Source organism: Schistocerca piceifrons, chromosome 3 (assembly GCF_021461385.2).
Source record: "Schistocerca piceifrons isolate TAMUIC-IGC-003096 chromosome 3, iqSchPice1.1, whole genome shotgun sequence".
Classification (NCBI taxonomy): Eukaryota; Metazoa; Arthropoda; class Insecta; order Orthoptera; family Acrididae; genus Schistocerca; species Schistocerca piceifrons.
The window spans coordinates 905,137,412-905,151,107 of record NC_060140.1 but is presented as its reverse complement, the minus strand read 5'-3'; the positions used below and the strand labels follow the sequence as shown (position 1 = coordinate 905,151,107).

Sequence of the window (13,696 nt, the reverse complement as noted above, 5' to 3'; positions counted from 1 at the left end):
GTGTCAGTCTGGTGATTCAACCTGCTTTGCTGCCATTCATGTACGGCATTCGATGGGGTGTTTTTCAACAGGATAATGCTCACCGACATACCTCCGTTGCAACCCAATGTGCTCTACAGAGTATCGACATGTTGCATTGGCCTGCTCAATCACCAGATCTGTCTCCAATCAAGCACATATGGGACATCATCGGATGACAACTCCAGCATCACCCACAAACAGCTTTAACTGCCTTTTGTATTGACTGATCAAAGCAACAGGCATGGAACTCCATCCCACAAACTGACATCCAGTACCTTTACAACACAGTGCATTGACATTTGCCTGCTTTCATTCAACTTCTGGTGGTTACACCAGTTATTAATGTACCAGCATTTCATGTTTCCAACAACTTATCTCACACTTACATTAACCTGTGATCTTGCAATGTTAAACACTAAAATATGTTATCTAGACAAATGAATTCCCAACATTTCATTAGTATACATTAATTATTTTTGGTGTTACAATTTGTCTTCCACAAGTTTATATTTTCCGGAAAATCTTGTTTGTCTTGTAGATCATTTGGCCCCCTCTGTACGTGGTGCCTGGGGCACAATATCCCCTTTGCCCTTTCCCCACCGTCATTACTTCACTGCCCTGCACATTCCGTGTTCAGTATGGATACTTTTACTGGTGTAAACAAGCCCATTTCCTGACTCAGGGTGTGTGCAATGGACTGTTCAATCCTATGCAGTTGAGTGAACAATATGTTCATCCTTTCAGGCCCTAACCAAGTATGGCCATTTGTATGACATTGAATATGGCCTTGATGAACTCGTTCATGAAAATTTTGGGATCCAGACCAAAGCAAGCAGCAACATTGGGGAATGACAAAGCACAGTGTTAATAAGTCACGATCCTACAGCTGCAGAATTCCACGATACACTGGCAGGCATTTTTCCTTCTTCCACAAGGCATAACACAATCTTCTTACAAACAAACAACAATAAAACACAAATTCTGAATGACAAACCTGCTGTTTAATCCTTCCTTACACATAAAATGCAGATGGTGGTGTTCCCAGCAAAGTTGTGTCCTGAAATGTTAATAATTTGCACAGCCAAATAAGTAGTACACTTCAAACAAATTTCAAACTTATTGCATGTTGTTTTCATGGTGTTCCCCTTTAACGGCCGGCAGTGTATACACGATGTCTGCAATATTACTAGCTTGCTTTGCAGATTAAAATCTTAACTAAATGATCTGGTATGCATTTTATGTAGAATGTTGATTCAGCAAGAGATGAAGTGGGCTTTCTTAGTGCAAACTTACTTGAGAAAGCGCTATTATTTCATGTAGATGCACCAAAACAAATTAATGTATCAACAAATTTAGAATAAATTTTCATGATATTATCTCAAAATAGATGTTCTATGTAAAACAACATAATAGGAAGAGAATTAATAAGGAAAAACTTAATATACATCTACGTCCATACTCAGCAAACCACTACCACATGCATGGCAGAGGGTACTTTCCATTGTACCAGTTATCAGAACTTTTACCTGTCCCATTCACATACTGAGTGCAGGAAGAATTACTGCATAAATGCCTTTGTGTGTGTTGTTATTAGTTTGATCTTGTCTTTTCAATTCCTACGGGAATGATATGTACTATATTCTAAGATTCACCCATAAAGTTGGTTCCTGAAACTTACTAATTAGGCTTTTGTGGGATAGTTTGTGTCTTTGATAGAAGTTAAGAGAATTAGTATTTACCAAAAATTAATTATAACTACAATAAAGAGGGTTGTAATGTTGGCAGCAAAGCAGCTTAAAAGCTGCATTCATCATATCTGTATAATAATGATCCTTGTGGTAGGTGGTAGTTTTTTAAAACCTCAGAAAAGTGACAGACAAAATATACTCAGTTCATTTCAATTTGAGTTAGAAATAAATATCATATGAAACAAAAAAAAAAAAACAAAAAAAAAAAAAAAAATTTCAAAATTATTTTAATTTCTTTCATTCCAAACAGAATCATCACATTTGCAAACTTTCCTCAATACACCATCATTACAGCTAACAGCTCTCATGAGTTTTGTGTTAGTTGAGATAAGCAAACACCACTAGAACCAGAGGTGGTTTTGTTATTTAAATTAAATAACTGTATCAGTTTTAATTACAGTTTATTGGTAAATAGCCAGTAAAATATACAATAGCATAATATATTACAAAAAAACTGGTTCATCTCTCACAAAAAATTTACTTGCTGTAAATTGTCAATCCTGTTATGCTTTTTCATGTGTTTAATCAAAGAAAATTTGTGTTTCATTTTTATGTGGCATACAGGACACTCAAATTGTGGTTCTACACCACATTCAAATCGAATGTGACGCATCAGGTTGTGTCGTCGGGTATAGGCATTGTGACAACGAGCACAAGTAAAACTTCTGGCTTTTACATCTGGATACCATTGAGAAATTCCTTGAAACAATACAGAGTCTCCTTCCAGCAACTGTGGATTCACACCTGCAAAAGAAACATCATTAAGGGCAAATATGTTACTGACAGCTATCACTGGTACAGCCACACATAAAATTACAAAATATAAATAAATTCCCTGTATTTGTTAGGCTATTAAATGTTTTATATATCAAGATGACATTTTTACTCATTTCAGGGTTGATATATACAAGTACGGAACATAAGTTAATGCAAGGTAGTTATTAGCATCTTAAAAGGTATTATACAGGGTGTTTATAAATGAATATCGAGGTTTTAATGCTTTATAATATTTATTACATTAAACTTACAGTTATAAATGACATGTCAAATGAAAGAGCAACTCGAACAGTTTTACCAAGAACCTTATAAATAACAAGATAGTAACTGTTCCGAAAGAACAAATACCAATCATGACCATACAGCTTCTCTAGAAAGAAATGATAATTAATCAAAACCCTCAGCTGCCAAGAGGTGTTGTTGATAGGGACAGCTGAAAATGTGTGCCCCAACCGGGACTTGAAACCGGGATCTCCTGCTTACATGGCAGACGCTCTATCCATCTGAGCCACCAAGGGCACAGAGGATAGTGTGACTGCAGGGACTTATCCCTTGCACGCTTCCCATGAGACCCACATTCCCAACTGTCCACAACCTACATTCGTAATGTTCCTAAAGGATATTTGCCCAGTTTAGAGTCCCAGTTGGGGGCACACATTTTCAGCTGTCCCCATCGAGGTATATCAACACCACCTCATGGCAGCTGAGGGTTTCGATTAATTATCAAACCTTATAAATGTTCAATGTGAGCACCATTTGTCACATTTCACACATCAAGTCACTGTACCCAAGCACTGGATAGGCCGCAAGGGTCCAATGAAAGGGCTTGCTTTGCATGGCCTCCACATTCACCCAACCTAACGCCATACAATTTTGTCCTTTGGGGCTTTATCAAGGATCATGTGTATGTGCCTCTGCTACCAGCAGACCTCCCTGAATTAAGAAACTGGATTGAAGCAGCTGTTGTTACAATCAGTGAAGACACGCTTATCAACATTTGGGAATAACTCGGCTATAGACTTGATGTGTGCTGTGTGACAAATGGTGCTCATGTTGAATATTTATAAGGTTCTCGGTAAAACTGTTTGAGTTGCTGTTTCATTTGACATATCATTTATAACTTTAAGTTTAATACAATAAATATTATAAAGCACTAATCTCGATATTCATTTATAAACACCCTGTATATTCCAACAACATTTTTTAATTTTTTTTTCAGCACTGGTATAGCACAGAAATATCATGTACTCAAAATAGGATATAGTTTGTCATATAATTCCTACGAAGGATATAAACACTGAAGAAACATATAGTTTCATCCCAACATTTTCTGAAGACTGAATGATAAACAAGGCACATTTTGTGACATTAGGTCTGAAGCTGCAGAAGTAAAATTTGTTTGAATGTCTTAACCCAAATATCAATACGCAGGTACCTCAAAGAAAATAAATTCAGGGCAGTTATTGAAATGTCTCAGAAATGATAATAAATGAAAACATTTACAATATAATGGAAATATAATATCTTTTTATTGATAGTTTGATGTCTTCATATTAAATTAATTAGTTTGCATTCTACTTTGAACACTATACACTTGTGAAGTGTTGTGTTAGGTACAGCTGCTGTGTTATAGCAATGGCAAAGAAAATAGTTGAGCATGTCATATGATTGGTATGTCACAAGACTTGTCAAGGCCGTTTGCATGATAGCTGAACACAATGATGGGCAAAACATGTGATGCCATTATATTTGATTCAAGATAAATCAACAGTGTCTTACAGATGGCACACTCTGTCTTTAATGACATGCATGGGCAGGGCTGTCTCATGGCCCCATACTGTGCTTGTACCATGAGTAGACGTGATTTGGGGTACGTCGCACCATTAAAATCAATGATCAATGTTGTCGGCAACAAAATGTTGATGGTTGGGTTTGCCATAAACTATTACAGATTGCTACAGCAGATATTTGGACAATAGTACAGCAAACTGCTTAAGCCTGGAAAACAACAAGGAATGAGCAACCATAGCATTCAGAACCAACTTCTCACTATGATATACTGAAGCCATATTTCCCATATGCGTACCATCAGTTGTTTATGAGCACATTTTGAATATTGTATATGAACTGCAAATATGTCCAGCCAGCACAATGTTAGTGCACAGGTGTGTGTCTATGGGGGGGAGAGGGAGGTGGGGGGGGGGGCGGCACGCGCGCACACAGATGTGCATGTGCGTGTGCTCCCTAGCTCATCAAAGAATTTGTTCTGAAAGCTAGCAAAGTTTTTGTGTGTGCCTGTTGCCAATCAATGCTTCTGCTGTTCGGGAAATTGTTTCCTCTACTCCTGAATTTTTTGCATATGTGATCTATAATTATAAGCCAATCACCTCTCTTGTTATTCATTCTACCAGCAACATCTTCCATTCCATCTGGCATGTAATATGATAATTGACAGCATGCACATCTAAAACATTTGTCTTGCATAACTAACATGTTCTTGATCATTTCTGCCATTGTATAAGCCATAAATGCAATGTTCTTATGCTGTTTTGTATCATAATGTCTCACCTACACATTTTATGAAAGTGGACACTACTCATTTCAACTTACACAAGAAAGTGTGATTAGTTCACATTGATGAAAATAAAATGAAATATTCCATTTCTTTTTTAAATAGTCACATTGTTGCACAAAGAGAGACTCACAGCCACAGCCAGAATCCATCCATTAATTGTGTTGAGAGGGATGTGGAAGCAATTTACATGACCAGTTTCTCAGAAGTTTAATTGGAAACATTTATCAGTGGATGCAAATCAGTTTTCTACCATGCTACACCTATAAAATCAGTTTAACCGAGGGCCAACAGCCTTGATCCAACCTGCAAGACAGGGTTAAATTTATCATTACTACAAACTTGATGATTAAAACCCAGTAGCTAACTACTTTCAGGAATATTCCAAGATCCAACCACTGGACTGGATTGTGTACATCACTAACAGTACACACACCACAACCTCCAAGGAACTTCTGGTAATAAATTCCACAAAAAAGGGTAACAATTACAATCAACAGGTCAAAAATCACACAAATACACTATACTTCATATTCCGACACAAACAAATGTAATTTTTTGGCTTCAATTACATGTTACTAAGTCTGTCTCATTCATAAACCCCCACCGTCCAGTTACCTAACTGCTCTACACTCTGGTACGATGTGTCTTCCTATCATGCAGTGCATGCTCACTATACTGGAACTCTCACCTAGAGAACTGGAAAATGACTAAGCATGATCCCAAGGAAGGGAAAGCACTTTTGAATTCTTGTATGCTTTCTGTATTTGGAAAGTAGCCTTACTGATTTGAAAGAATTCCTAACTCCCAACTTCTGAAATGTTAGCCACTTTACATTACAAATGCTCCCCACAGGATAGAGGAATTACCTCCCACTGCCAGCTGAATCCTTTTGTTTTGTGAGCTCCAAGCAGCTCCACAAAATTGTTTTACATCCAGGTCGTTCCACCAAACACACTCAGGAGCAAAAGCACAAAATTTCACTTGATATTTCATACTAATCACATTTCTCTCACAAGTGTTGCTTCATGGAAAAGTGTCTCAGAAGGTTATTTCGAACAGATGCTGGAAAACACCAGTCATTATAGGAAATTCGCTAGCTCTTCAGCTAGTGTAGAAGATTCCAAACCATCAACCCTAAGCTGGACAAAGTTGCCCCTACCCTACACACACAGACCCACACACGCACACCTTTTTGTGGATACCAGAAACCAGTTCTGGCATTCACGGTGGCAAAGAGGATAACCCTACAGTTACATCCATGAATGATATGCTACAGAATTAATTACAACGTATAGTACAGTTTGATATGATGTTCTCTTTTTAAAAATCTATTAAATTTGATAAAAGAATATTACAGTATCAAGAGAGATAAACATAATGACAATAATGTTACTTTTGTGAAGTTCCAACATACTGATGGAGGAGAGAACCAGCAACTTAGTATTAATTTTTTCTAAATTTTCTTCCAGTAGCTGACACAAGTGCATTAAAAACTGTGATGGATACTGGAAGAAAATAAAAAAAAAGATAATGTTACTACTGAGTTACAGTTACAACGAAAAGTATTTTAATGTTGCCAGTGAAGGAACTGAAACATATCAAAAAGTAAGAAGCATGTTAAATGCCTTTGCCAGTATATTCAAGTTTGAATGAAGCAACACCAGTTTCAGACAATATTACAATGACAAACTCTCAAGATGAAATTACTACAGTCAACAGCTGTTATGAGTCTTGACTAATTCACTACTATGATCACAGATGTTTTTGTTATTTAAATACAAAAAACTACAAACATTTTAAATGTCACTTTATTGGTAAATAGCTGACAAAATATACAGTTCAATAATATGTTAGGAGAAAACAAGGTCATCTCTTACAAAAAATTTACTTGCTGTAAATTTCTAATCCTGTTATGGTTTTTCATGTGTTTAATCATTGAAAATTTGTGCTTCATTTTTTTGTAGCATATGGGACATTCAAACTGTGGTTCTACACCGCATTCAAATCGGATGTGACGCATCAGGTTGTCTCGGCGAGTATAAGCATTGTGACAGCGGGCACAAGCAAAGCTTCTGGCTTTCACAACTGGGGACCACTGGGAAATTCCCCTAAACAGTACAGAATCTCCATCCAGCAGCTGTGGACTCACACCTGCAAAGGAAACAGCATTACTAGTGTACATGTAGTATGACACTCAGATGAATATAACTATTTTTAGGGCATTAGGCTTTTAAAAGGCTTTACACATTGTGTTATCTTTTTTCTGGTTGTTTTTACATTATCATATCATAAGTCATCATGCACAAATTACGAAATGAGTTTCTTTACCATATCAGTTCAGTGCTCACAGATAAATATAAACAATGGAAATGCACACAGCTTCACTGTGATATTTGCTGAATACCAAAAGATAAATAAAGAATGTAGAAGTCATATTCATTTCGAATGTTCTAACTACATTATTAATCCACTGGTAACTGGAGGAACCAAAGACAACATGGCAGAAGGAATCATAAATCAAAATGTTTCAATGCAGACGAGAATTTGATGCTTACAAAGAACAAAACTGGATCATAATGCATTGATATTTTTTTTCCTATTCAGCCTTTGTATTAACGTATTGTATTATAAATTTCTTAAACAAACTGCATTACTTAGCAAACTACTGGTCACACAATGTACTCTGCCAGCAATGTCTAAGTGTTACAGAACATTGTGGCTTATACACTCAAAGATTTTCTGCATCACCCTTCATACCATATAACTCACCATTTCATGAGTTAATAGTTTTATTCATTTACATAATCCCCTTTGAAATGTGAGCAAAATATTTCTTGGTTTACTTGCTTCATCAGGTACGAGTGACAACTACATTCTCATATATAATATATACCAGTCAGTCAAATTACATACTTGTGACATCATGCAACAGACAAGACATACATTTACATATGGTACCACAGACTAAATCAAACTCAGCAACGGAGTGTCACTAATAGGATCACTGGGGCCAATGAAGAGGAAGAAAGCTTATGTTTACTCTGTGTCCTCTCAGTGCTTGGACCACATACTTCTTTGTAGCACCAAGAGTAATGTCATAGTTCTGATTAAAGCAGTTATTGCTCATTCTGAACTCAACAGCTCCCTACCTTCATGTTCTATAGGCTCCCTGACAATAGCCTTCATGGTGCAAAGTAAGTGTAGTTAAACACCAACATGAAAGAAAAAAATAGTCAGAAACTAATCCTGCAAATTCTATTAACAAATCAGGAATCATTAGCTTTATGTATTCCACTTATGTATAGCCTTTTGTGGTCCTTCGTATAACACAAGTTACATCATTTCAAATCACATTCGTTCAAAAAGTGTGCTGCATTTCATATGAATATACCGTATGTCTCATTTGACAAAAACTAAAGACTCACCACTTCAGCTATTAGCACGAAATGGAAAATTCTCTTGAGAAAACTGTACAATATTCCACGTGTGCAAAATGGTGCACTTACCTTCAGGAGGCAAAATTCCAAGTACTACCAACAGACACATTTAAAAGCACAAGGGGGGGGGGGGGGTTGAGGTGGTAGAGGGAGGGGAAATATCTAGATTTTATAACTGTTAGCTCCTTCCTCAGGAAGAAAAAAGTGATATGCTGAAGAAGGTTGGGAAAAGGGAGGAAGTCACTCAGACCTCAGGCTGTTAAGGACTCCAGCTGTAATGAGTACAAACTTTATCTTCACTACTGTATTCAGGGTTTTGAGTTCTGGTCTGAAACACAGTCTGAATCTGTCTGTAAGACTCAAAACAACAAACACTGTTGAAGAGTGAACAATATTCGTTATATGCTGCCTGCCATATTGCATACCAGTTTTCACTTCAGTTAGTAACAAGGCCTAAATAATCTGTTTCCATTCTTGCACTAATGAAAACAGTGTTACGGTAACTGTTAAAATGAATGCAAAAGTTAGTAACACATTTATAAATTTATTACAAATTCTAGAAACATTGTGTGACAGTTATAGGAGAACAACACCATTCTTCAAAATTCTGCACAAAATAAAGTGGCTTTTTAATTTTGTTTTAATTTTTTTGTATCTTGCATCATATTCATGCAATGTAAATACACAGTAGGCCTACTTCTAGCAAAAAACAACTTTTATTTACATGTTTTGGTTTAATATTGACTTGTTTGATAATTTTTCTAGGTAAAAATTAGTTTCTTTAAATCAGAGTTATTTTTATAATTATCAGTCTCTGATGTAGGTTTTTCACATTTAAAGATTAATGTCTGATTTGGATCACACACACACAAAATGAATCTCAAATGATGAGGTCATTTATTTGCAGCACAGATGTAGCTACTACTCCTATATAATATTTTTGAGATCTGCTTTGTCACCTAAATTCTATACTTTTTTATGCAGCAGCTACATAATATACATATCAGATGGAACAATAAAAGAACAGAAAAAGATGAATTAGTTTTGAAATGGTCTGCTAATGTTCAAGAGAATATAAGACAATAAAACTTCTTTATTTAGCCAGTTTACAAATGTCTCAACAAAAGTTTCTCCGTCAATCATATTCTGCTTTTCTTTTATACTAAGATATCATTGAAAATGTTTCCTCATGTGCATAATAAGATTGTGCTTGTGCCGTGCTTTCTTGTGGCATACAGTGCACTCAAATTGGGGTTCCACTCCACATTCAAAGCGCTGATGGCGCCGCAGATTATCTTGACGTGTGTACGTATTGCAGCAACGGTTACACATGAAAGATCCTCTCCTATGTATCCCCTGCATCCGATGACGTTGGCCATAAAACTGTTGGGATGACCTTTCATGTTTATGTGGCAGCACAGTGTCCCAGCCTGAAAGAAAAATGTAACGATTTTGGAAATGAAACAATCAAAGTGAATTTAAAAATTAATAATAATGGGAACGTATACAAAGAATTCATGTCAAATACATGTTAATACATTCTTTCTTGAAGAAATGCATTCTTGAAGGCAGTATCAGTGAGAGTGTTTCAACCAAAATTAAGTTTATATACCTGTATGATTTAAGAGTCCAGTTTTGTACAAAGGCTACTTCTTACCTTGTTCTGCATTGGGACTGGAGTAAAATGTTCAAATAAAAATTTTAAAAATTTAAAACTATATATAAAAGAATGGAAACTCCAGATAGAAATACCAACAATGTAGGAAAAGACAGATTGCTACTTAGCATAAAGAAGACATATTAAGTTGCAGACAGGCACAAGTAAATGACACATAAAATTTCTGGCCACAGCCTTTGTCAGTATAAGAAAGACACACACTATGTATACACACAAGCAAGCACACCTCATGCACACATGACTGCCAACTCCAGCATCTCGGGCTTGCTTGTGTGTATGAATGGTGTGTGTGTGTTTCTTTTATTGATGAAGGCTGCGGCTGAAAGATTTGCTAAGTGTCTTTTGATTGTGCCTGTCTGCAACTTAAAGTGTCTTCTTTACGGTAAGTAGCAATCAAACTTCTCCTACAATGCTAAAAGATCATATAAGAACTTTTGGTTTCTGTCAACTAGTCATCCCAAGGAAGCAGTTAACATACTTGGTATGTGATACAGGCTATTAGCAGTAGACTCTTTGAACTTAAACTCTGTGTATTTTCTATGAACCCAGACTGTTTGGATATGACTTATTTCATATTATATGTATGAGGAAATGAGTATTAATGATTTTCATATTAAAATGAAAGAAACTCATTCTAAGTTGTTAAAAATGTAAAGGTCATATGACATTACTGGTGGGAATATTCTTCCAGGGTCAGCTACCTACAATGGAGATATTTCCTTTGTACAACCATTTCTTTATAATTTTCTTTTGTTTCAGAACTACTAGTGATACATAGTAAGTGCCTTCTGTGATGAGTGTGTGCAGAGTGTAGTCAGTAGTGTCATGTTTGTACAGTTTTGATGATGAAAGAGGTGTAGGATGGTGAAACTTAATGCCAGCACATGACACACTACTCCTGAATAATACCACAGGGGAGGGGGCTTCATATTTAATATCTCAGTCCAATAGCAGGATAACTATCAACAATGCCACATATCCAGATTAATTGAGACACTGTTAAGGAGTTAAAAATTTACTACAGGACGCGGGTGCAAACTCTGATGGTTAAGATCTTCATGCTACATCATCTCCAAATACCACATGTGAACATTTTTTCAGCACCGGGATTTGAACTGGCTACCACCATGAATTCTATAAAAGTATGAAAGCATGAGTTAGTGGCTTTGACTATGCTGAACTCTAAACTCTTGATCAGCAAAGATAAGGGTTGCTGTTACTAAACCGGAAGCAACAGTACTCAAATCTCAATGACTTCTTCTCAATGACTTCTTCTTCTTCTTTTTTGTCTGAATCTCTCCTTTACCATTTCCAATTCATTGTGTCCCTTTCCCTATCATAGAAGGTATAATTATCAGTGTTTTGGAACCTACCTCTTCTGTATGTCTGTCACTGCTCTGGTTGTTCCTTTCCTGTCTTAAACTATATCACCTATAATTTGAAGAATTTTTTTTATCTATTTCCTGGCATTATACCTACATATTTGGTATTGTTTATTTTGTTATTGCTTAACATCTGAATGATACTCAACCATATTGACTTCCATCCAAAGTAGGTGAAGGTTTATATTCTCCTTCTTCATTTTCAAGTTACAGAATGAGTGACCAAATTTGAATGTCTTTTTTTTTTTTCTCTCTCTCTTGGAAATGTTTCATATAATGGAGTTAAACAAACTACAGCCACAGACAAAAATATACAAAAAATCACAATATTCATTTATTATATCAATATTTGGGCCACAACGCCTTTCCTTACTTATAACTACCATAAGAAGACCTACATGGAATCCAGCACTTACAAATAGTGAAAACCGTAACACCACGGATATATAAACGCACGATCACCACCAGTTTGTATTTGTCAGAAGAAAAGAGAATAAATAAACTGCAGGCACCTAAATTAAACTGTGGCAGCAATGGATGGGAGAGGAAAGGAAAGAGTAATGCAGTATAAGAGAATATGGGGAAGGGGATGGGAAGATAAAGATGCTACAGCTGACTCAGTAATGAAAAGAGAGAAATTTGTAGGGGAAAGAAGAAGTGAGCCTCTGACATGGAGAAATGGATATACATTATGGAGCTGACAGACAGATAATCAATTGTGCAGGGGGTGCAGGGTAGCTTGTTCCAAAGATGGATGTCATCAACAGAGATGAAGTTTGAAAATGTTTTTGTTTTATGGATGAGTACAACTAGGATACTAGATGACTAAGATCTTGGGCAGCAATCATGACAGTATGATAGCTACTTGATACTGATAAGAGGTATTAAGAAGTTGATGAAGTAGACATGGTGAATGATAGTCATTTTACTTGTCTGACTGTAACCATCTTAAGTGGGCATACAAGATACAAGATACTAATATAGTCAACAAGGCAGGTGTACTGTACACATGTTAGCTAGTTCTATCTGTCTAGGATTTTTTACTACTTGTGTCATGTTGGGTTACATAACGCTGGATGATGATTGATTAAATAGGTATAATGCTTCACAACATAAGCAGATAATAAGAAAGTGTACACTCCATTTTGCATGAATAATTTACTACGGAGAAGCTTTGGGGGGTACAGTATTGTTAAACATTATGTTGTTGTGGTCTTCAGTCCTGAGACTGGTTTGATGCAGCTCTCCATGCTACTCTATCCTGTGCAAGCTTCTTCATCTCCCAGTACCTACTGCAACCTACATCCTTCTGAATCTGCTTAGTGTATTCATCTCTTGGTCTCCCTCTATGATTTTTACCCTCCACGCTGCCCTCCAATACTAAATTGGTTAAACATTAACCAAATGCAAATATTATTTTTTGTGATACTTTCGGACTGCTTTTAAGTATGTGAGGTGTGTCTCATTGATTAGCTGGCAGAGTAGCTCAGCATGTCCAGCCACCCTCTATAACGAAAACTGGAGTAAAATTTTCAGCACAGGAACTTAAGAGATGTCATGTGACATCTGCACAGAAATGCAGGGAAAAAAAAAAAAAAAAAAAAAGGTCGGGGGGGGGGGGGAGGGGGGGGGGGGGAGGGGCGGGGGGTATATGGTTATGTGCCAGACTACAGATCCAAAGGTCTTTGGTTCAATCTCCCATCACTCCCTGAGATGTTTGGTTGTCATGTCACTTCTTCTGGCCATACTTGTTAACATAAAAACGCCAAGTTGCATCATGGTTTGGAATCAATATTAAACTGAAGGCTGGTGATAGTTCTATATTAAAAAGTATCAGACTCATTTTGTGAGCTGATTTGTCTCTTCAGATGGGATATGTTCTATAACTTTATACCATCAATAAAACAGCAATCAAAGTCCCCAGAATGAGATTTTCACTCTGCAGCGGAGTGTGCGCTGATATGAAACTTCCTGGCAGATTAAAACTGTGTGCCCACCGAGACTCGAACTCGGACCTTTGCCTTTCACGGGCAAGTGCTCTACCATCTGAGCTACTGAAGCACAACTCACGCCCAGTA

At 36.6% G+C, this 13,696-nt stretch overlaps 1 protein-coding gene across 2 annotated transcripts; it reads right to left on the bottom strand.

The window, feature by feature from the left end:
- Positions 1-2,213: 2,213 nt before the first annotated feature.
- LOC124789916 (zinc finger protein OZF-like) lies at positions 2,214-7,858 on the bottom strand. Of its 2 annotated transcripts, none has more exons than XM_047257434.1 (2): positions 6,999-7,858; positions 2,214-2,513 (listed from the first exon to the last, which is right to left on the bottom strand). In XM_047257434.1, exons 1-2 carry the CDS (start codon positions 7,301-7,303, stop codon positions 2,363-2,365), a joined length of 456 nt encoding a protein of 151 aa, XP_047113390.1. In that variant the 5' UTR covers positions 7,304-7,858; the 3' UTR covers positions 2,214-2,362. The 2 variants fall into 2 exon arrangements, with proteins under 2 accessions (XP_047113390.1, XP_047113391.1); XM_047257435.1 differs by having other exon boundaries at positions 2,420-2,513; positions 7,010-7,858.
- Positions 7,859-13,696: the final 5,838 nt, after the last annotated feature.

What these genes read in the sequence shown, in the direction of transcription:
- LOC124789916 (XM_047257434.1), bottom strand. Translation starts at nt 7,303, where the DNA reads ATGTACACTAGTAATGCTGTTTCCTTTGCAGGTGTGAGTCCACAGCTG. An exon ending in TTACAGCAAGTAAATTTTTT is followed by an intron (nt 2,514 to 6,998) that starts GTAAGAGATGAC and finishes TTTCTTTTGCAG; the next exon opens with GTGTGAATCCACAGTTGCTG.